At 35.8% G+C, this 25,174-nt stretch overlaps 1 protein-coding gene across 1 annotated transcript in view; it reads left to right on the plus strand.

The window, feature by feature from the left end:
* LOC150099915 (protein C-mannosyl-transferase DPY19L1-like) overlaps positions 1-25,174 on the plus strand; it is a 331,158-nt gene that overhangs the window by 249,325 nt on the left and 56,659 nt on the right. Inside the window, exons 11-12 of the mRNA XM_090403079.1 lie at positions 15,246-15,332; positions 21,947-22,006. Of these exons, the coding sequence (XP_090259205.1) occupies positions 15,246-15,332; positions 21,947-22,006 (147 nt within the window). The remainder of the gene's footprint in view (positions 1-15,245; positions 15,333-21,946; positions 22,007-25,174) is intronic.

A 25,174-nucleotide genomic window follows, 5' to 3' on the forward strand; every position in this document is an offset into this window, starting at 1 on the left:
ATCCACGCTTCTGCTCCATAGATGACTGTTGGTATAATTATTGATTCATATAATTTGATTTTGGCTTGCTTAGATATCTTGTTTTCAGATTTTCTTTAATTTTCCCATGGTGGTCCATCCTATCGCTATTCTGTGTTTGATTGTTTTGAGTTCATCTATTGTTTCTGTTATTTTTGATTCAAGATATATGACGTTGTGTACTTATTCTATTTGTTCTCCATTTAGGGTGGCTGAGGTGGTAGTTCTATTCCTCCCTATTTTCATTGCTTTTGTCTTTTGTATATTTATGGTCATGTCATATATTTTACAGGTTTCATTTAGCTTGTTTATCAACCTATGTAGTTCATTTGGGGTTCTTGCAATAAGGATGAGATCATCCGCATATTTGATATTATTTATGTTTAAACCATTGATATTGATTCCCGGCTAGGTTAGGTCTATTGCCTTCTTTACAATTTCGTCTAGATATATGTTGAATAGGCATGGGGATAAAGGGCATCCTTGCATTACTCCTTTTTGGATCTCTATGGGTTCTGTTGTGAGTGTGTCCTTTTTAATAATTATTACATTTGTCTTAGAATAATATTTTACCAGAAACTGTATTATATATTTGTCTGTTGCTTTTTCTAGTAGAACTTAAAGAAGGATTTCTCTGTTGATGCTATCAAAAGCTTGTTTAAAGTCCACAAAACAACTAGCAGAACTCAGCTGGTCTTCCCATCTGAGCTCTGCTAGTTGGTGCAATGTGAAAATCTGGTCTATTGTTGAATCGTTTCCTCGGAAACCAGCTTGTTCTATGCCTATCACTTCTTCGTAGGGGTTTTTTGATCTATTTTGTATAATTCTTACGAATATTTTATAGGTGTGAGAGAGTAAATTGATTGGTCTGTAATTTCTGCAGTCTTTTTTTGTCTCCTTGTATATTGGGATGATCTTTCCAGTTCTCCAGTCATCTGGGATCTCTCCTGTTTGTAGTATTTTATTGAATAGGGTTGTTAAATATTCTATTGTTGTGCTGCCTCCATATGACTAGTATCAATGCCTGGTGCTTTATTGTTCTTCATCTGTTTTTTTTTTTTTTTTTTTTTTTTTTTTTTTTTTTTTTTTGCTAATCCAACTTTTTCTTGTAAAGTTTTTGGATGGTCGTTATTTTCTTCTATTGTTGGCATCGTAGTTTTGTTTCCTTGGTGAAAGATAGTCTTAAAATGGTTTGACCAGATTTTTCTTATATCTTCAGTATTCCCAGTTTCAGTCATCTTGTTGTTTATCATTGTTACTGATTTTGCTGATAATTTTTTTGTAATTTCTCTTATAGTGTCATGGAAGACTTTTAGGTTGGTTTGTTTATGATTCTTTGCATTTCTTTGCTTTTTCTTCTAACCATTTTTCTTTGGCTTTTTTGCATAGGTTATCAACTTTATTTTTTAGTGCTCTGTATTTTTCTCTATTCTCTTCATTGTTTTGTTGTTTTCCAAGTATCTTGGCCTCTCTTTTCTTTTCTATTGTAGCTACGATTTCTTGAGTTATACACTGTTTGTTTATTTTGGGTTTGGTACCTAGAGTGTCTTTTTCAATTGATAACACTGTTTCTTTTCCTTCTTCCCAGTATTTTCTGCTGTTCTGGAAGATGGAGGGTTTTAATTTCAAGCACATCTGTTTTCTAAAAATCGACTTCTGCTTGAGCTATCTTTTAGTTTTGATAGGTTGATGTTTTCTTCTTTTCTGATATTATTTTTCCTGTTTAACTTGATCTTCACTTTGGCAGTTAATATTTCATGGTCAGTGTTGAAATCAAAGCTTCTTAATTTTCATACATTATTTACTGATCTTTTCCATTGTTTGTTTATGATGATATAAGAAAGTTTATTTTTCACTTGGTTAGAGTATAATAAAATTAGTTTAATCCTTTATCCAAGTGTGAGCAAACAAAGTTTGCGCCTGAAAGTATCTTCAGGACTGGGGTAAGGTGGTACAACACCAGGGTAACTCGTTGCAAAGGTGGAGCAAGCTACCAACACTCCTATCTCAATATCTCCTATAATGCAAAACACATCTCCTTGTGGATATTTCTAATGCTTCTGCCTGATATCTCCACTTGGGCCTGGCTCCCACTGAAGAGACCTCAATAAAGGTCGAAACTAGTCTGGGTAGTGGCCCTTCCCTTAATACATAACATTAGACATATCTGCAAGGAGATGTGTTTTGCATTATAGGAGATACTGAGATAGGAGTGTTGGTATCTTTCTCCACCTTTGCAACGAGTTGCCCTGGTGTTGTACCACCTTACCCCAGTCCTGAAGATACTTTCAGGCGCAAACTTTGTTTGCTCACACTTGGATAAAGGATTAAACTAATTTTATTATGATGATATTGTCTATGCATTTCTTTATATTACCATCTGGGGGATGTCCATGTATATTTATTATTAGGACGTTGATAGAACAATGTGTTTGCAATCATTAGATTGTTTGCTTTACAGAAATGGAGTAATTGTTCTCCTCTGTCATTAAGCTCTCAGTATCCAAATTTCCTCATCACATATTTTTTTGTCTGCTTTGAACTGTCCTATTTTAGCATTAAAATCTCTAATCACTATCATGAGTTGTCTATTTTTGGAATTATCTATTTCCTGTTGTAATTCTTCATAGAAATTTTCTATTTCTTCCTCTGAATGGTTACTGCCTGGTGCATATATTTGGATTATTTTAATTGTTTGATCTTTTGCTTGAAGTTTGGTTGTGATTATTCTAAGAGACATTGGTTTTATTTCAATTACTGAGTGCGTAAGTTTCTTCTCAATTAATAATGCAACTCCTTCTCTGTGTATGCTATATTTTCTTCCTGAGAAGTATAGTCTTCCTTCTGGTAAATCCATGAATCCATCTCTGTACCAATGTGTCTCTGATAAACCTAAAATATGCCATTTCAGTCTTTTTAAATTTTCATGGACTAATTGCAATTTTCCAGGTCAGTATAATGATCTTATGTTGAGGATGGCTACATGTTTCATGTCCTTGGCTGACCACTTTGCTGATTTCTTGCCTACTCTATGTGGTCTTCGAGTAGGCGCGTCGGCTGTCCTGTACGCAGTAGCACTATCTTGGTTTGTAGACTTTCTCTGGCTCATGGAAGTTACTAGTCTAATAATGTAGCCAGCTTGCCATGCCTCTGCTACATCCTTTGGTCCACGGCTCTTTATTCTTTATTCAGAGCAACCCATTTGGGTTTCTGCCACCTGGGAGACATGCCTGGTAGGAGTGTGGTCTCCCCCAAGACCATCAATATAAGGAGTATTAATAGAAAGGAAATCAAGCTTGCAGAAGAGTTGGAAATATACCACATGCACATAATTGGCATTCCTGAGACAAAGAAAACAAAACGGGTGAGATCTTACTAAATAATAAGTATAGGATATTATATTTAGGCAATGATGAACAAGAAAAGGAAGGAGTAGCAATAGTGTTCAACATGAAACATTCAGGTAAACTTCTTCATTGGAAGGCATTTTCAAATAGAGTTATGTGGACAAACTTCAAAATAGAGAAATGGAGAATGAAACTTATTTGTGTCTATGGTCCCACTGAAGGTTCTTCTAAGGAAGAAGCGGAGGAATTTTTCGAGTCATTAGAACAGGCAGCCAACATAAAGAAAATGGAAAAACTGGAGCTTTTTTGGAGATCTGAACAGCAGAGAAGGCAATGAATCCTGCCAGGCATATAGGAAAGTTTTGGGAAAATTTAAAGAAAAGGGAAAAGCTAATAATAATGGTAAGTATTTGCTGGACTTCTGCTCAGGACATTACTAACACCATGTTCCAACATAAAAATGTGCACAAATTCGCATGGAAGAGAAGACACAAGAAATAAGAAAAGTGTCTTTGACTATGGCATTGTTGATAGCGATATCTTCATGCTGGTTCAGGATACAAGAGTGTCCAGAAAGTTTGAAGTGACAAATACTTAGTGCTCTAACAGAATAAAAACGAATATCACGTTGAAAATAACAGTAAAGAAAGTTTTTAAAATAATTAACAATGAGCAACTTTTACAGGCAAGCTGTAGACTAAACTATACAAACATTATCAAAGAAATAATAAATTTAGTTTAATCCTTTATCCAAGTCAAACAAAGTTTGCAACTGATCTTCAGGACTGAGGCAACTCGTGGTAAAGGTGGACCAAGTGCTCATCACTCCTTGTCTTAGTATCTCCCATAATGCAAAGCACATCTCCTTGCGGACATGTATAATGCTGTGCATTAAGGGAAGGGCCGCTACCCTGACTGGTTTCGACCTTTATTGAGGTCTTATCAGTGGGAGCCAGACCCAGAGGTGGTGATACCAATGCAGAAGCAATGGAGAAATCATATTTACCTATATGAGTTGCCAAAAGTTGTCTCACCTTATTATTAAATTACTTTGGATTTAGAGAAAGATGTTGGAAGTTTTTTTCCACTTGGTTAGACTGTGATAAATTTAGTTTAATCCTTTATCCAAGCGTAAGCAAACAAAGTTTGCACCTGATTATCAAAGAAAAAATGAAACAGTTTGAAAACAAAACCTTGGAGTCGCACTAGCAACCTTTGAAGAAAACATTGATTGATTCAGCTAAAGAGGCATGTAATGAAGTTGTCTGCAAGGATAGAAAACTCAGACCATCATGGTGGATGCAAAAAGTTAAAGTAGTAGTCCTGGAAAAGAAAAAATTATACCAAAAATTCCTAGCAAATAAGTCAGCAGATCCCCTAAAAGAATACAGAGAGAAATGTAAGAGCTAAGCTATGCATAAAAGTAGCTAAACAAGTCATGGGAAGACTTTGGTAAGAATATAGAAATAAATATCAAGAAGGTGGCAGAATGTTTTCTGGGAGCTATTGAAAAAGCTCAGAATTTTTTTATTATTATTATTATTATTATTATTTGACACCTCCAGGAAGTCCAAAGACTCATTGAGGGAGGGCACCTGCTCTACAACCCTGTCTCAATCACTCAGTCCACCAACTGACTGCACTCACTCCGCAACTACACCAATACCATGTACAGCCAACCACCCCCACTGGTATTTCCACAGACAACACAAACTTCCATGCCCACAGCGGGATTCGAACCCGCAGCCTTTTGGCTGGAGAGCGGAACAAATGGAGGAACAAATATAAAAGGAATCGAATATGATGATATTACTCTAGATGTCTGGAGTAATCACTTTAAAAGATTATTAAATGAAATGAGCAGTGAGAGAACCATACTTGAGTACATATTAATACTTGAGGTAGAAAAAGCAATCAAAAACTTGAAATGTGGAAAGATCTGCTCCAGATCTTTCTGCATTTCTGCACATTGTACCTATCTGTAAAAAAGGGAATAAAACTGAATATGAGAATTATAGAGGAATTTTTCTACTAAGTGTTCCAGGTAAGATTTATGCAAACATACTTGAAAAGAGGTTGAGAAAGATTGTGAACTTGAAGAACAAGCTTGGCTCAGGCCAAATAGAGGTTTTCAAGATCAGATTTTCACTTTGACAAATAGTTGAGAAATCATGGGAATATGACAAGAATCCATCCAGTTCTACAAGTTTTGTAGAACTGGAAAAAACATATGACAAGCTGCCCATAGTCTTTGGCTTTTTAAAACACCACAGTAACTTATATGGGGTAAATGGAGCATTATACATAGCAATACATAGTCTATGTTTAAGTTGTAAGTCAGCAGTTGGAACTGAAGGACATACAGGAAGATGATTTGATATAAAATCCAGATACAATAAGGATGTACATTATCTTCAACTCTTATTCATTATCTATATGGATCCCATTATGAAAGAAAGTGACAGTAAAGCTGATATTAGAATTGGAGATATCAAACTTTGTTCTTTGCAAATGATGTACTCTTAAACACATCCAGTGCAATTCTCCAGATTCTCTAATTAAATTGTATAACTACAACAAAAAATGGCATGAAAATCAGCAATAATAAGACCAAAAACTATGAAAATTGGCAGAACCGTGGAAAATTTCAGCTGCATTCTGAATGGAGATTCTATAGAACAAGTAGAATATTTCAGCTACTAAGGCACAGTTTACAGTGACGATAGCAAGTTAAATCTGGAAGTAGACTACATGAGCAAAACTGTTATGGTGGGGAGCCAGTTGAATAAATTTGCGTGTAATAGGAAAGAAATTAGCAGAAACACTAAACTAACAGTATACAAGATAGTTCAAACCATTTTTAAGTTATGAATCGGAGAGTTGGGATAGGAATAAAGCACTTGATCAAAGACTAGAAACTGCATATATGAAGCTTTTGAGAAAAATTAGGAGAGTGAATTGGTGTCAATAATTGCAGAATTATTAAAAATGAAGATGTTAGAAAGGAACATGACATTGTTAGAATTCAAGGTGTCATCCACATTAATGTAAGGTGGTATAGCCACTGAAGTATAATGGGTTTAGGAAAGGTTGCAAAACAGCTGTTTGATGCCAAGATAGCAGGAAAGAGACCCAGAGGAAGACCAAGGTTTAGGTGGATTGATTTAGTCGGAAGTGTCTTAGAAGCATGAAATGTTAGATTTGACAATATTGGAGTGCTCGCAAGTAATAAACTAATTTGGAGGAAAATTGTTGATTAAAAAAAAAAAAAATTAATAATAATGTAAACTGAATCATGTAGTGCTGTAATAGTAATCTGAACATCCCTTGAGGATACATATTAGGAGATCAATGATGACGATCGAGCTGATTGCAGATGGGGAAGCTAAAATCCTGTAGCACCAGTACAGCCTATGAGTAATTTATCTCATTAAGCCACCCTTGATGAGTTTGTTTATGCTTTTATAAACATAAAAAAGATTATATAAATTAAGTGGATATTAAATCCAACATTATTTCAAAGCCGAATACAGAAACTATGAAAGTTGTGTGTGAAAATTGACCAGAGAGAGCTTGCGGAAATACATTCGCCACCATACTATGAGTTGCCCTAGCCAAATGTGATAGGAGATACGCACACTCAAAGCACCCATATATTCGCCTACTATTGGTTTATTTTGATAAGGTTTCACTGGTCTGACAGCTGTTTCAAACTCATTGGTTTTCGTCAGAGACCAGGCAGAAACTTGAGAGAGCAAAAACTCTCAGTATTAAGGCACGTGTCAGAGAGGTGTATTTTCCATAAGCGAACTCTCGATCGGTGCATAAAGTATTTACTAAAATAAAGAGCCAAAAGGCTTCACTTCAGCAATGCAAAATTATATAAATAATCGTAGTATGGCGGCAAATGTATTCTCACAAGCTCTCTGGTCAATTTTCGCACGAAATTTTTATAGTTTCTGTATTCGGCTTTGAAATGATGTTAGATATAATATCCACTTAATTTATATAATTTTGCATTGCCAAAGTGAAGCCTTTTGGCTCTTTATTTTAGTAAATAAAAAAGATTATATTAACCGTTCCGTTTATGACTAAAATTTCTAAGAGAAAATGCAGTTATCATGGTAATTATGACAAAGTTATTATTGAAGAAGAGCCTGTATCCATTTATTTGACATCATCAATGCTGTATGGTCCTGTTCCTCAGTGATGTGCCAAACTAGTCCTTGTTATGTAGTCCTGTTGTATGCCATTATGAAGATCCGTCATTTCAGTCACACCATTCATCCACCTCATTGAGGGGTGTACCCCTTCCTCTTTTTCCAAGAACTTTACCTTCTATTACTGTTTTGAGTTGTCCTTCCTTTCAACGTGTCCAAATTATTTCAGCTTTCTTTTGTCAATTTTAGGACTGGAGTCTTAAAGCTCTTCTGATTCTTTCTAGTACCCATTCATTTGACTACCTTTGAATATGTGATATCGTTAACAGCCATCTGTAACATCACATCTCAAAAGTGACTTCCATTTTCCTGTAAGACTTCTTTAGTGTCCAAGTCTCACATCCATAAGTTGCTGTTGAAAAAACAGCTGCATCCTAAATTCTCAACTTTGTTCCTGTGGAGATAGATTCTTCCTTCCAGATTCTAGACAGTTCTTCTGACTTATTTAAGCCATTTCTAATCTTCTTTTGATGTCTTCTGAACAGCAATTCTTCACATTAATAATGGATCCCAGGTACTTGAACTTGCGGACTTTCTCGAATCTTTCTCCATTAAGGTACACTTGTTTCTCAGGAGCATCCCTGTCTATATTTCCTTTGAGAAGCATAATATTTATTTTGCTAGGATTTAGGGAGTCATTTGTTCTTATTAACTTTGTCAAGAATTTGTCCTGAGCTCAGTAATCTAGATGTGGTTATATGAAGGCTTTATAAAGAGAAATAATAACTCCTTTATCTCTGCTTGTTAGTGTGTTCTTCAGTAATCAAGTAATCTTATGAGCTACCTTAGTAATATGTTCTCTAAACTTCAACTCTGTCTACCACCACCTCTAAATCTTTAGCTTCATCTATTTCATGGTGTACAGTTCTATCAATGTCATATACAGCTTATAATCTATTTAACCCAAAATGTATAACTTTATATTTCACTGCATTAAATTGACATCCATTATGTTTGGTCCATACTGTCAGCCTATTCAAATCATCCTACAAGCTCTCTACATCACATTGATTAACTATTATACTACCCAAGTTTGCATCATCAGCAAACATGAATATCTCCTTCAGATTATTTCTGGTGTCATTTATGTACAAATTAAACAGCAAAGTGGTGTGCCACATACCACAAGTCACCTGCCTTCTCCTGGATTCTTCTCCTCCATATACTAATTTTTGATATCTGTCCATTAGTCACCATTTTATTCTTATCACCAGTTTCATATCCATCCCCACTTGTTGCAGTTTGCATTAGTGTTCCATGTGGTATGCTGTCAAATGCCCCTGTAAAATCTAGTAGCATCATAGTATAGCCATTTTCTTTATCCATCTCAGCTGTCATCCTATTATAAAACGTTACTAGATTAAACAGCCCAGACAAAGGCACTGTCTGTTCCTCTGCACGTTATCTTAAAATATGACCCACTGTTCCATCAAATCCCATGGTTGTATTTGCATTCAGATTCTGCAATATCCTAAGTAACTCCAATTCATCAACCTCTGCCCTCCCATCAGTCCCTGTTATCTCTGTCATAATAGTATCTTCACCTGGATGATATACACTTGCAAAATGATCACTCAGTTGCTCAACAATAATTTCATCTTCCTCTATTACCTCTCAACCTTTAACCACTTGTTAGATTTTGAATAAGGACCTTTTCATCAAAAGGATCATTCATTCAAGATTTAACAAGAATACAATAATAACCAAGAAATACTTGTACTGTTAGTAAAGAAACAAATTGTTAATAGAGAACATAATTGAATTACCTTAATATGAAGTACAAAAAAGAGGAATTTGTCTGTCTAGATAGAAATATTGTTGTTTGAAAACACTAGTAAGAAAAAAATACTCTATGCAAAATATATGTCAATGCAAACAAAAGTCCAAAGGTTGCATGTGGGTTACCCACTATAAGCGTAACCCCCAAAGCGAAGGCATTTGTGGAAAGTGAATTGAACTCGCATTCCCTGAAAAGAGCACTCTTGAGGAGAAGAGTTGTAACTAAACAACTTAAGGACCAATAGGAAAGCGGCGTGAGGAAACTTCTGCAGCGAAAAGAGGGCGCAACAAGAGATAATAAATGTAGATTCGCGTGGGTTTCGAGCCCCATTTTTTCTGTTTCTATATTCATTCATACCCATGATGCTGACTAGCAGAAGGGAACTCTACGGCATCAGACGGCAAGTTTCTCCCCATTGCTGACTGGCGAATATAAGGCGAGCTGTACACGAGATGACGCCATCCACCGACTCGGGCCATCAGTAGAAGTGCTACCGGAATGAGACAATGGAAAGTTCCTCCAGGGAGATGGGCAGTCTGACGATAGTGATCAGCGAGACGAGTATTTGCCCAACAGAGTGCAGAAAATGGTTGCACGTGACGAGCAAAGTGGCCTCCACGTGGACGCAACCCACTGAAGCAGTAAAGTATCTAACAGTAAAGGACGGACAAAGGGGACATGGTAACCTCATGCGCCGGTGGTAATGTATACAGAATTTTTTTATTTTATTAACAATTAGCATTAGAGGAAAAGGGTGAATCAATTTCTAGTTGGAAGAAAAATGAACAATTGCCTAGAGAACTTTTTGAATGATTTATATGCATTGTAACTTAGCTCCATTGGACTGGTAATCGGAGGACTTAAATTCTTGTGTGAGACCTAATTAATGTGGTGGGGTCTGTGTTAGCATTTGAAGTTAAAATTGTAAACTTGTATTTTCCCATGCTAAGTGTGTTTTAATTGGCCAGAGGATATGAGTTATATGTTCATTAACTAGATTGTTCATTTATGATTGTCAGTTGATTTAGTATAGGTATTGTGATAAGCTTTTGATATGTTTAAACCTAATTGTAAACTCATTAGATCTTTAATAAACATGTTTTACTATGTAAGCCTGAGTTTTGCTTGAGCATGAGACTAATTTACCACTCATAAAAGTTTTAACTTATACATAAGGGGAAGGTAAAGAATAATTAGAAAGGAAACCATGATTACAAACTGAGATCTCTACAGATGCTATATATATTTAACGAATTTAGGTAGCTGTTAAAACTCTGGGAAAGTTTCTCTGAGCAAGATTTCTTCTGTCCTAGGACTCTGACTGGTGCAGCTGGAACAAACAAATTTGTCATAGTTCGAAAAGGAGACGGCCCAGAGAGATAGACTGGCGATCTCATTCTTAGTTAGCACAAGAGGGAATAATAATAACATAGATTTAAAGAAGAACCACAACGTAACACACTCATTAAAGTTATCCTTGTATAATCATTCTTCCTCCTACTTGCCACATAACAAAAAACTATTTAGGATTTCCTTTTGCCTGTTTGGCTAATTTTTTTCCCATAATCTGATTTTGCCTTCCTTACTATGCTGGTCGCTTTTCTCTTTATATATCCTCCAGAACATTTCTTTTGCAGATCATGCTTAATGATACTGTTCTTCTTCTTCCAATATTTTTTGCGACATTGCTTCTTCCAGATATCTCTTGACTGTTCCCCATACACTATGAACAGCCTTCCCTTGTAGAATTTATGCCATGTTACTGCTTCAATCTGCCTCCTAAGTGTATCATAATCACCTGCCTTATAGATCCACATATACCCTTTCTTAACTGGAATTTCCACATTTTACTACCCCCAAAGTCAAGACCACATGATCACTTTCCCCAGTTGGAAGCAATGTAGCCACCTGAGTTATGGACAGGACTTCTGACTCTATAACAAGATCCAACACTCTCATACCTTAAGTCCCCTCCATCACATGCTTCATCCCTTAGTAAGTTTATAAATTCCATTTTCTTCCTGCCATGTGATCTTTGCAATCTAAGTCTCTGAAGTCCCTCATAATAGTTACTCGACTTGCACTCATTCTACTAATCTGCTGATACACATCTTCCACATAATCCCTGCCACTCCTGGTCTGTTTTATATTTTGTCCTGTTGGCCTCGATCTCATGCCAGATTTACTCAGAAGAACTGCCATGTGCCCAACTGACTCCTACTCTTGTTGGCTGCAGTTCATCTACTGTCATCAGCAGCACCCCATCCCCTGTCCTGTTACAATTACTTCACCATAAAAACTTTGTAATGAACAGTGAATTTCAGTAGTAAATATGTTTTTGTGTGTAAAAAATTTTATTACTACATGCTGTTTTATGTGCTACAACAATCTTGTAAATGACTTGTTCATTGGGTATGTTATAATGAGGGAAATACAACTTTGATGATACACTGCTATAGTTTTTTACTAAACTTTAGTTGAAAGAGAGAGAGAGATGAAGGAACAAAACAAAATTATACACATTTTAAGGCTGTGCACTCCTGCGAACTTTAATATAGAATGCAAGCAATGCATTGAAATATCTTAATCGACCAGAAGAAATTGCATTCTTAAAGACAGCCCAAGGCTAGAATAATGACAGTTTTAAAAAATAATATTTACTTTTAGTAAATAATAATATTTAGTTTTGTTTATGAAATAAAAATAAGTCATTGTTTATTGGATATACTTTTATACAGAATATTTCTTTGTATGTGTTTTATTTATTGAAATAAAAATTAGAATAAACCATTAAAATGAATTTTTATTCCCCCCCCTCCCTCTCCAGTGTAAATCTCCTGTCAACATCATGGAAAGAGATTATAACTTTACCCACTCTTGAATGGGGGTACAGAATACTATGGTATTCAGGAGAATTAAGAATGCATGATAACACAAGTTTTCTGAGGCAATCCTAAGTAGTGCATAAATCCACCTATATCTTGGTCTTCTTTCTAGACTGTAGCTCATGCATCAGTCCATATTTGTTTATAGGATACCCAGGACTCATTTTGCAGCCAGCTATGATTGAGTTATAATCGCACAGCATTTTGCGTGGTGTGCATTTCTAGTTTTAAAATTTAATACAGTTTCTTTTCTGTGGTATTATTTGCACTACCAAACTGTATTCTGAAAGCACTACTACAGAAAAGGAACTATGAATTGTATTAAGTTTAGAAACTAGATATGTATGTGCACATCACACAAAATATTACATATTTTGTACAATATTAAATGTACCATAAAATGTGATGCCAGAATTAAGCATCAAAGTGTCTATTACAACATAGATAAAATCTGCAAGAGTTTAATCGGAGTTTGTAGTTGTTAGAAGGGACCAACAAAAGCGTTATAACCTTTCAGCTACGATATGAAGCTATATTCCAAATTTAGAGGTAATAGATCTTCAAATTTAGATAGTCTGCCCAAGTTTGGTTGGGCATGAGGGAAGATAATGAAACATTACACTATCTTAAGTGATAAACATCGAAAGCAACATACCAAATTTTGTGGTCCTGGCTCTGGCTGTTTATTTAAGAACTTCAAGAATTTATTTGGATCCTCTAGAAATGGGAACGACCAAACTCCTATGGTGTAAATTATGATATGAGGAAGTTTGCCTTACATATTTAGTAGTACTGCCTTTTGTCCATTGCCCTTAGTAATGACAGACATGTATTATTCTAAATACTGTTTTCTTCTTCATTATTTTTGCTGGGTCCAATGATTCACTTTTTTTTTGCATATATAAAAAAAGAGCAATAACTCCACAGAAGTTCTTAATATATCTCATAAAAAATAATAAAAAATAAATCAGGTAACACCTTTTTATTCCCGTTTAGGGAGTAGGCGAGGCCATTTTTAGCCCTATCTAACTTTTGGAGACTGAGTGGGCAGTTCAATCAACACTGGTACCCAATCAGAGATAGCTGGCCCAAGGCTATCACTAATTAAGTGGCACACAGTGAAGAGAGATGGCTCAACAAGTGCTGCCATCTCGTGGTCCCTAACCATAACACAGTATATTTAATGTCTGAAATAATGTGGGTTCTATGGTCGATTTTCTTGAGTTTTCAGGATGAAAAACCTGAGTTTCTGGGGGAAAAAACCCGCTTGCCTGTGCCAGAGATTGACTAACTCGGGAACTGGTTGAAAAAAGGCTTAGAAAAATTTCCTCTAGTCGCCAACTAGATTCAAAACCAAGTCTTCCTTCATGCGGTCAAGCGCTGTGGTGTGCAAATGCCACATCCACTAAGCTACACAGGCTCCAAAAAAAAAAGCATATATCCCATATGTTTTTTATTTTTAATTACACTTGTTTGGCCGTTAGCCTAGTGGCTGTGCACTTCGCAACCATATGCCTGAGGAAGGAATGTCCTAGGTTCGATTCCCATGAGAAGCTGAAGGATCTTCCTCAGCCATAGCCAAGTTAGCTGGTCTTGGGTGTGGACAGTAAGGTTTTTCTCCCCAGTTTATCTGGGGTTTTTCATCCTGCAAAGTAGGCAAACCAGCCTTGAGAACTCAACATCACTGTGGACATAGGATACACTGGGACGTAGGGCTGACCACCTTATCCTGTGAACGGTTTAGGCCCGATGATTAATAAACCCTCTACACCGCAAGGTAAAAGAGGGGGGAAAGGAAAATGAAATGAATGAGAAATTAATTATACTTTCCATCTGACATCTGTAGCTTATATATTGTCACTTTAATAGAGGAACAGGACAGTCTCCATTTTAAACCTAATTTATTCAGCAGCTATATAGAATAAAAAAAATATCTATTGGGAATCCCCATGTGTAGAAAAATCTCTCTGAGTCAAGGTTAATAACATGATGAATCGTCGTTATGTGACACTGTGAAGGAGTCCAAGGACTCAGTGTTAGAGGACACTGCACACCACAAAACCAGAACCTGCCATCTACATGACTTAATCTTCCATGGTCAGTATCCACCATTTACATGCCATCTCCCACTCACAAGAATATTTTTTGTCTGTTAATTATGTGGGTGTTTTCTGGCTGACTTGCCTCTCTGTGGAAAAATCCAAGTTTCGAGAATCTCGTTCTTTTCCAATCCAAGAGCACATTGTCCTCATCGAGGTGCTACAAATGTTTTCATTTCTGAGGAAATTACCACTTGCTTCTCTCCCATTTGGAAGCTCTCACTTTACCAAAGTTTTATGATCAATAAATCTGTGAATAAATTAACAGCATCAATAAACAGATGGCAGGATACATACTTGCATTCCAGAATTTTGCATGGCTTGCTTTAAAGTCCTTTCTTTTTTAATGTGTATAGCTAATATTTCATTGTTGGTCACAATGTTGAAAACAGGTGTAAACTCTTCCTACAATTTGAAAGTGAAAATATTTTGAAATAATAATTTGATTTCAGAAACAATTCAGTATTGGCATTTGATAAATAACCTTGATATTTCTTCTGTTAAATTACAGATGATTTGAAATAAAAGAAAAAATAGAAACTTAGTTAGCTGACATTCCTATTACCTCATTCATGTATATTTTTTTTTCTGATACTTTTTTTACAATTCATTTTTATACACATTTTAACTCTTACAGAGTTAAAATCATAGAGGATTCATGTTATTGTGAATATTAAAATGAATGGCGTTCATGATTTAATAAAGACAATTTATAATATTTTGAAACTTATTCATAAATAAAAGTTATCATTATTCATCAGTAGAAGGATTGTAGTTTTATTATCTTCTGCATTTTTTAAATTTATTTGTTTATTTAACTGCTGTTGAAAGTTTTTTATTATTTAAACCATAAAAAATAATTTTCAACATATTTATTTTGGAAATATTTCTTGTAGGTGGGACTTGGCATAAGCATTGCTCTCCTGTTTGGAAATAAAATGTTGCTGACCTCAGTTTTTCCAGCAGTTCTTTTTTTTGCTTATGTAAGTATTAACTACTTTTTAAATTTACAGGATTTAAAATGTTTGGTTTTTAGAATAGGATTCCTGCATATTTAACCTTTAACCTATAGATGGATAAATGAATGTGATATGTTTATAAAAGGAAAAGGTAAGGGGGCATAACCAGTCCGAAAAAGGGACATTATATCTGGATGTTATCTGGTGACAAACATAGTATGAGAGAAGATATGAAAGGTCTGTTTGAAGAAGTGAGAAAGAAATGTGAAAGAGTAAAAATTGTAGGATTACTACCTAGATATGATAGTATTACGTTAAGGAGGAGGGCAATGATAGCAAATGATTTCACATGCAGGCAGTGTAGAAGATATGAGTTTTTAGATGTGTGGGGTGTGTTTAATGGCAGAAAAGATTTGTATAAGAATGATGGCCTGCACATGAATTCATTTGGCATCAGAAGCCTGGAGAAATTACTTCTTGGTATGAGACTTAATGGAGAGTCAGGGAAACTAGAACATCAAGGGTGGAATGGGGAAAATGTGTGTGAAAGTTCAACTATGGTATACAGACGTGATAAAGATATGAATGCCTTTGAGCATAGTTATGTATGTGGTGAAGGAGTGGAAAAATATGCTTTGGATTTGGACCTTTTATCTGGGGAGGGAAAAGAGAAAATTCTAGAACAAGACCAGATACATTGCATATCTAATTATAAAAATAAGCTAGGTCGTAATTTATTATGTCTATACACAAATGCTAAGGAGCATTAGAAACAAAGGGGTTGAGTTTGTTGCTTCATTGAATACGATTGTATCAAGGCCTTGATACATCCTTATCCATATTAGTAAGTTCTTCAATAGCCAAGTAATCTTATGAGAAACCTTAGCAATATGTCCTCTAAACTTCAACTCTCTGTCTACCACCACCCCTAAATCTCTAGCTTCATCTATTTCCTGGAGTACAGTTCCATGAGTGTGGTACACAACTTGTAATCTGTTTATCCCAAAAAGCATATCTTTACATTCTCCACATTAAACTGATACCCATTATCTTTGGTCCATACTGACAGCCTATTTAAATCATCCTGCAATATTTGGATTTGGTTATAGCATCAGAAGAGTTGATAATAACTGAGTTGACGTCTCTCCCACCAGTTGGAGAGAGTGACCATATGGTGTTGACTTGGAAAATGAATAGACATGCAGGAGTATCAAAGAGACGGGAACTTATGTGGAATTATAAGGCAGGTGATTATAATAGTCTTAGACGTCAACTTCGGGAAGTTTCATGGAGGGAGGAATTGGAAGGCCGGGATATCACCATTGCGTGGGAAATTGTGAAAGAATATTTGTTATCAGCAATGATAAGTTGTATACCACGAGTGAAGAAGAGGACGCAATTTGGAGTAAAGTGGATGACAAACAATATTAAACAGGAATTGCATGCGAAAAAGAGGCTAAGGAAGAGATATAAGGAGACAGGTGAAGAGATGCATGAGGAATATAAGACACAGGCCAGAAGAGTGACTAGTGTGGTAAGGAAAGCGAAACTGGAATATGAGAGGAGATTGGCCTTAAGATCCAAAGAAAATCCTAGGGAATTTTTTAGCTATGTGGCCAGTTGGAGGAGAAATGACTGTGGAAGAATAATATTGTGGGAGTGAGATAAAAATGGGAATAGAGTGACTGATGCAGAGGACATAGTGGAATTGTTCAATGACCACTTTATTGGAGTATTTCATCCTGGAGGAGTCAGTTTTAATGCTAGAGGGATAGGACTGGTTCGAGGTCTGGAGGTACAGGAGGAGAGTGTGTTTCAGATACTGAGTACTCTGGATGTCAGTAAAGCTGTGGGACAGGATGGTATTTCACGAGAGTTTTGAGAGAATGTGCTAGGGAATTGACAGTACCTTTAACGTGGCTTTTCAATGAAAGTCTGGCTTTGGCAAAGGTGCCCAGGGAATGGAAGGAAGGTAAGATAGTGCCATTGCATAAGGGTGGTAACAGACTGGAAGTGTCTAATTATAGGCCAGTCTGTGTGTGATCAGTAGTTGTTAAGATCTTGGAGAAAGTAGTGAGGAACCGTATACAGCATTGGGCAGATGAGGGTAATGTTATCTGTGTGAGAATCAACATGGATTTGTGAAAGGATGCTCTTGTTTTAGCAATATGCTAGCCTTTTATAATAAAGTTACAAGAACATTAGATGAGGGAAAGGCATATGCTGCAACTTTCTTGGCGAAGGCATTTGACAGGGTGCCACATGATAAGCTGATATTTAAGTTGCAGCACATGGGTCTGGATGTCAGATTGGTCAACTGGATTCAGGATTGGCTGTCTGATAGGTATCAGAGAGTTGTGTATGGTGGAGCAGTTTCCAGGAGGCAGAGGGTTACAAGTGGGGTCCCACAGGGCTCAGTACTAGGACCATGACATGGCCAATGGATTGCAGGGGGATATTCAGTTGTTTGCGGATGATGCGAAGCTGGGAAGGATTATTAGTAATAGTGCAGATGTGGTAGCCCTGCAAGAGGATTTAAATAAGCTAGATAGATGGGCAAATGAATGGGGAGTGTCAGTTTAATGCAGCAAAATGTAAGGTCTTGAGGTTGGGGAAACATCGATGGAATGCTGCATACTCTATGGGAGGAGTTATAATGGAGGAAGTAGGGGAGACAAGAGATCTGGGGTTGATGATTGATAGAAACCTGAAGCTTAGGGGACATATTGCAAAGGTGGTGAAGGTAACACAGAGGATTGCTGCTATTATGAGAAGAACACTGACCTGCAGAGATAAGAGGGTTATCATTCCGTTGTATAAGTCTCTGATCAGACCACACTTGGACTATTGCTCTCAGATTTGGTCCCCAGGATTTGAAGGGGATAAATTAACTGTGGAAAGGATACAAAGACGGATGACAAAGATGGTTTTAGGACTATACAAGGATAGTTATGAGGATCGGCTGAGAGAATGCGGACTGCAGAGTTTGGTGGATAGAAGAAGGAGAGGTGATATGATTGAGACTTTTAAACTGTTGAGAGGTGGTTACAGGGTTGACACTGGGGAGTTCTTTCGCTTGGTTGATCAGCGGGAAGGAGTGATGACAAGAGGCCCCTGGAAGTTACAAAAGGAAACTGTGAGCAAGAGGGTAAGGAGTGGTTTCTTTGTGTGGAGAGTGGTTGAGCCGTGGAATGCATTGCCTGATGGAGTGGTGGGAGCGAGAACGGTCAGTGAGTTTAAAGAGTGGTATGATAGACTTTGTGTTTCTCAGAAGGGGACCTCCCCTCAATGAGTCTTGACAGACTTTATGTCTTAGGAAGGACCTCCCTTGATGAGTCTTTTGACTCCTTGGAGGCCTGAATAATAATAATAATAATAATAATAATTTCCTATATCACTTATGTAAAAATTAAACCTTGTACAAATTAAACTAAAACCTTGCAGCACACCATTTGTTGCTGTGTGCTAGGAAATGATAGAAAATAATAATTAATCTTTAAGATAATTGGTTTTTTTATTGATTACATGAAATAAAAGTCTCCCAGATCTTTGAGAGAGAGAGAGAGGCAATCATTTCGATTTAAATTTGGTCGGTGTAAAATAGCTTCACAACTTTCTTTAAAAAGGCGTTTATATTCGAACCTGCATCTATGGAGGAGAATAGCTTTATCCCACTGGATATTATGAGTAGTGTTAATACTGTGTTGTGCTAGACCAGACTTCTGAGGTTTGTTGTATTCAATATAATATTGATGTTCCTTAATTCTTTTTCCACAGAACAGCCAGTTTGTCCAAAATAAGAAACATCGTATTCACGTGGTATTTGGTAAATGCCAGCCAGAGATAGAGAAAATTTCATCTTTATTGCCTTTGTAGAAGGCAATAAAGAGGAAATTTTGTTGATAGGAACATATGTAGGAATCAATTGGTATTTTTTCAAAATTCTAACTATAGTTTCTGAGATTCCTGGAATGTAAGGGATTGGAACTCTGCAGACTGTTGAAGAACCCTTAGGTATTGGAACATAAGATTCAATTATCTGTTGGATTTGATTGGGGTTGTAATTATTTGATTCCATTAATTTTTTAATGATGGAAAGTTGTTGTTGTAAGATTACTGGAGAAGAGCAAACTTTTTGTGCTCTATTAATTAGAGATTTAAGAATGCCAAATTTTTGAGATGTGTGGTGAGCAGACTTTTTATGAATGTATCTGCCAGCAAACGTGGGCTTTCGAAAGACGCTTGTAGATAAGGTACCAGAAGAAGTTCGAGTAAGGAGAATATCCAAGAATGGTAAAGTACCAGAATTTTCTTTTTCCTTGGTGAATTGAATACGTGGGTGAAGGCTATTTATCTGTTCTAGAAATGTGGAAAGCTCATCTTCGGTATGTCACCAAATAGCAAGAATATCATCGACATAACGATACCAAAGAGATGGTTGAGGATGAATTGATGAAAACATAGTGTCTTCGAATTGTTTCAAAAAGTAGTTTTCCAAAGGTGGAGACAGAGGCCTACCCATGGTAGTACCTTCAACTTGTTTGTAGATCTTGTTTTTCCAGCAGAAATAACCTGAATGGATAACAAATTCGAAAATCTTTGCGATATCTGGAGGGTAATCTTCATATAATAATTTGACTGTGTCGGCTAATGGAATATTGGTAAACAGAGAAACAATGTCAAAACTGACTAACAACTCAGATTCTTTGATTTTTATATCCTTGATTTTTTCAAGAAAATCTGTTGAATTTTTTATGTAGGATCTGGAATGTCCAGTGAGAGCACTTAAGGAACGTGACAAGACTTTTGCAATTCGATAGGTAGGAGAATCAATGCAATTCACGATAGGTTGCACTGGATAGTTTTCTTTATGGGTTTTCGGGAGTCCATATAGATGGGGAGTTCTTCCAAAGTAGGTACGTAATTTATCCATGTAATTTGGGTCCTAGCTGATAACCTCTTCAAGTAATTTATTTAATTGTTTAATTTGTGAATTTGTAGGATTATGTGTGATCTCTTGGTAGGTAGAGGTGTCTTCTAAAAAGCTGGATACTTTTGTCTCATATTCAGTCTTATTCATGATTACAACAGCTTTTCCTTTATCGGTCTTAGAAATAGATATTTTATTATCTCTCCTTAAAGATAATAAATTTTTATATAAATAAAGATAAGAAACTTTTGTCTCATATTCAGTCTTATTCATGATTACAATAGCTTTTCTTTTATCGGCCTTAGAAATAGATATTTTATTATCTCTCCTTAAAGAAGTTAGCCCTTTGATTTCAGCATTTCATAAGTTGCATGGAGGTAATTTGCTTTTAAATAACTAAGTCGCAACTTCAAATCAAAGTTTGTTAGCATCGTTGCTAGAAAGTCCTGACAGATTGCGTTCTATATTATGTAAAAAATCAAGATACGGAATGCGTGTAGGAATAACTGCAAAATCAAGGCCTTTTGCTAAAGCACTGGTTTCAGTGTCGGATAAAGGGCAATCAGAAATATTAACAATCCATTTATTTGTAGACGTGATGTCAGAGGTTAAGTTTTTCTTTTGCTTGTGATATAAAGAATTATATTTTTGCATAAGTCTGTAAAAATTTCTTTCGTAAGAACAGGTTATAGATTGTTTTGATAAACGATGCTAACAAACTTCAATTCCTATAACTATTCCATTCTATAACTGTTTGTGTGACACTGAAGATGTACTATTAGTTTTAGTATGAAATATCTGTATTTTATTAATTAAAAGTTATTACTGTGGTCTTACGTATTCTTTTAATAATTATACTATGCCACAGGTACCTCTAAAAATAAGTATCATTGATTAGATTTATATGAAGCCAGGTTATTTGGCCATGACAGACTAACTCATTTAGCAAAAGATGAGAATAATATATATTCCCATTAGTTATATATTTAGTTTAATCCTTTATCCAAGTGTAAGCAAACCAAGTTTGCACCTGAAGTATCTTCAGGACTGGGAAAACTCGTTGCAAAGGTGGACTGAGTTCTGATCACTTTCCTTAGTATCCCATAATGCAAAGCACATCCAAGTGGAAAAAATCTTCCGACATATTCCCATTAGGTTTGAGGATTCTGAGGCTACAGAGGATACCACCATAATTTTAGGAATAAGTTGCATTTTGTCAACAGCACCTACACATTTAACATGTTAACACTACAAGTATGACTGGTTTCTACTTACATCAGAAGAAATCTGAATTAAAAACAATGCTGTCTGGCAGTAGGAAATTGCATTAATAAAAAGTAAGTAATGCAATACTAAAGCAGTGTTTCACAAGGTTTCAGAGCCATAGCTGTAATTTTCCTTTACTCTTGCTTTCAAAGTAAAAGCCAGATATGTTCATAAGTCATAAGATCTCAAATATATATATGCTAAATAAAAAAGATAATAATCCAATATAATGATATTTTGAGAATATGAAAATATATCCTTTATTTCAGGTAGAAGGTATAACAAACTTATTTCAAATGCAGAAATATGAAGAACTAGTTTAGTCTTCTGAAAAGAAGAGGGGAAAAAAAGGGATTCACTAACTAATAAAAATTTATTTCTAACTTTAATTTAGTTCTAACCAATAAAATATTTATATAAGTAGATTTTTTTTTTTTTCCAGTTTATTTCGTATATTTTGGATGAACAGCTGAAAAAGACTGAATGGCCTGTTGTAATTTATGTAAGTTGACTTCTGATGGCATAGCATTTATTAATTATGTACTGTATTATTTCATATGCACAACCATCCAAGAGATAATTAAGTTTCTTTCTCAGTTATCTGACGAATAACTCAGTAAGTGATTTAATTATTTTTAAAACCATTATACTTCCACGAACACCTTCTAATACCAGATAACTGAGTCAACAATTAATTAAGTACTGAATTGGGTGCTGTATCATCTGGGATTTTCTGAATATGATTTCACAAAATATATTCCCATTAGGTTTTAGGATTCCGAGGAGTACTAAAGTACTCCTCAGAATCCTCAATACTACTTTACTGATGGTACCATTTAAGTTTTTTATAATCTCATTTTATGCACATTTTTCTCCTATGTGTCATAAAAAAGCAATACTCTTATTTGTATTATATTTACTTTATTACTATAAAATTGTTTTCACAGTTACAATACCTGGACAAAGTGAGAAGTTTTGACTTGAAGACCCAGACTAAACTATCTGTAATCCTGTTTTTACTCTGAGTGTTTTATCCATTATAATAAAACATCACCGTAGTGAACCATGTTTACCAGATGATATTATTATTATTGTGTGACACAATATCAGAAATCTCAAGTAAAGTGATATGGACAGATTTTACCACAGACAATTGGACAGTTGGACTCTTTAATGTGAATCCCAACCATGAAAGGTTTGTAAACCTATTGTACAGGATGATCAAAATTAAAATTTCCATGTTTAATTCCTTGTGGAGCATCACCCATCCATTGATCCAAATTCTGCGAAACTTTGCAGGAATATATTATGCATCATGTGGAAGTGATATCAGAGGAAAAGAAAAACTAGTTCCAAAATTCACCACCGGGTTACTCTGTATGATGTACCAAATGTAGATGTAGTAATTTTTCTGTGTATGTAAGGAGAAAAGTGACACAAGCAAAAATAACACATTTTTATTCACTTCCATTATGCATTCCTGGGCTGCTGTTCACTGTACTGCCCTTCCCAGTATACCACAAACTGCATCCATCACAGTGTTGATTCAACAGCAGAATGCAGCTGGTTGGGACTGATGTTGTGTAAATCCTGCATTATGATACTTTCAGCTTTGGCAAGTTATCAGGTTGATCCCAGTAGACCCATGTCTTTGAGAAACTCCCAGAGCCAGAAGTCACAGGGGATCAGATCAGGTGAATGAAGCAGTCATGCATTGGGAAATGCACAGCTGTCACTCTGGCTTTCATGTAATGTTCTTGAAGAACCTGCTGTATGGATTGACTGATGTGTGGAGTTGCCCCATCCTGCATGAAAATGACTGAATCCATTCACAGGCACTGCTGTAGCTGTGGCACAACAAAATTGTTTATCATATCTCGATACCTCTCAGCAGTAACTGAGTAGGTCTCAGGACCCATCTGGCAAATGTCCTCAAAGAAGAATGGTCCAATGATATATGAAGCTGTAAACTCCACAAGACAGTAACTTTGCATGAATACAAAGGCAATCCAACAAAGGAATTTGTTGGATTGCATGTGAGTTTTGCATTAGCTCATACCCAGCAGCTGTGGGTATTCACAGCTCCGTTCCTCATTTCCCCACAAAATCATCCATGCCCACACAGCATCCAACTCCACTCGAGCAAGGAATGTTAAAGTAAATGTCAATCGACTTTCAAAGTCCTGCAGGTACAACTCCTGTGTAGGGTTATCATGAATGGGTAGAAATGTAGAATCTTCCATAGAATTTTCCAGACAGTTGTTGTGTAAGGAACATCCAGGTGCCTTGATACAGCACATACACTGTAGGAACCAATGCTATTATTTATGATGTGCTTCACAGCAGCAGTAGTGACTTCATTCACTTGTTGTGAACTAATTGGTTTCGACCTCTGCCAGGTCTAACTCCCAAAAATCCTGTTTCTTCAAAATGACTAATCATTCATTGTAGTGCACATGGAGATAGTGAACCTCATCGACATTTATTTAGGTAATACAGCTTCACGAGCAAAGCACATTTGGACAAGGTTAGTGCCTTTAATGTGGATGATATTAACAACCAAGATGAAGAGAAATCCCGTGTCCATCTTTTTAAACCCTCTTGGCACCTGCCAAGTTCCATGATATATAAATTCTATGCATTTAGTGTTTACAGTGTCCCCTGGTAGTGAATTTTGGAAATACTTTTTTTATTCTCAGATATTGCTTCTGCATGATGCATGCACAATGTATTCCTGCAAAGGTTCTCAGCATTTAAATCACTGGATGGCACTCCACAAGGACTTAAACAGGGATGCCTACTTGAATTTTGATCACCCTTTACATTTTAATACTATGGGTGGGCTAAGTTTGGATAATCGAGCTCTCCTGCTCTAATAACTATACATATTAAGCTGTTTCAGGCCTCCAGTAAACACTGTGGTTTTTATATAAATTAAAAATAAAAAGCGGGCTCTTGTGTTAGACCTAAACAGCAAAGTTGGAAATCCATCCATGTGCAGAAATGTTTTGGAACAATTTGTGGAAAACAGCAGGGATGATGATGATAATAGTGGTAAGGACTCCTAGATTTCCACTCGGGATATAGACTGGTTATTATTAACATTTATATGCAAGTATTAACATTTATATGCATTAATTTTCACAGAGAGAGCACATGCATTACAGAACTCTTATCAGTTATGTTGTTGATTGTTGTATCTTAGATTATTTCTAAGAATGTATGGTACAAGAATGTACCATACAAGATACAGTAATGTATGGAGGGCTTTAAAATAAGATAATAAGAAAAAAATAAATAAATAAGATAAAATAAGATTAAGTTTTTGTGTGACTCCCACCTGCAAAAGATCTTTTTTTTTTTTTTTTAATGTAAACCCATAGCAATTAGTAATGTGTGCGGCTTAGATTTGTTTTTCTATATCTGTTAATTTTTTATAATTTCTTTTGTATTTTTTTTAATCAATTTTTATCTGGTTTGGTAATCCTACTCCGAGAGGCTAAACATGGAACTTTTTCAATCCACTACAGGCCTCCAATAAGCATGGCAGTGGTCTCACTTGCGAAAGATTTTTTTTTTTTTTTAATGTAAACCCATAGTAATTAGTACTGTGTGTGAGTTAAGTTTTTTTTTTTTTTTTTTCTATTGGTCAAATTGTTGAATCACATCA

The sequence above is a fragment of the Typopeltis vanoorti genome, chromosome 13 (assembly GCF_054136105.1).
Source record: "Typopeltis vanoorti isolate ZY-2024b chromosome 13, IOZ_Tvanoo_1.0, whole genome shotgun sequence".
NCBI classification, from domain to species: domain Eukaryota; kingdom Metazoa; phylum Arthropoda; class Arachnida; order Uropygi; family Thelyphonidae; genus Typopeltis; species Typopeltis vanoorti.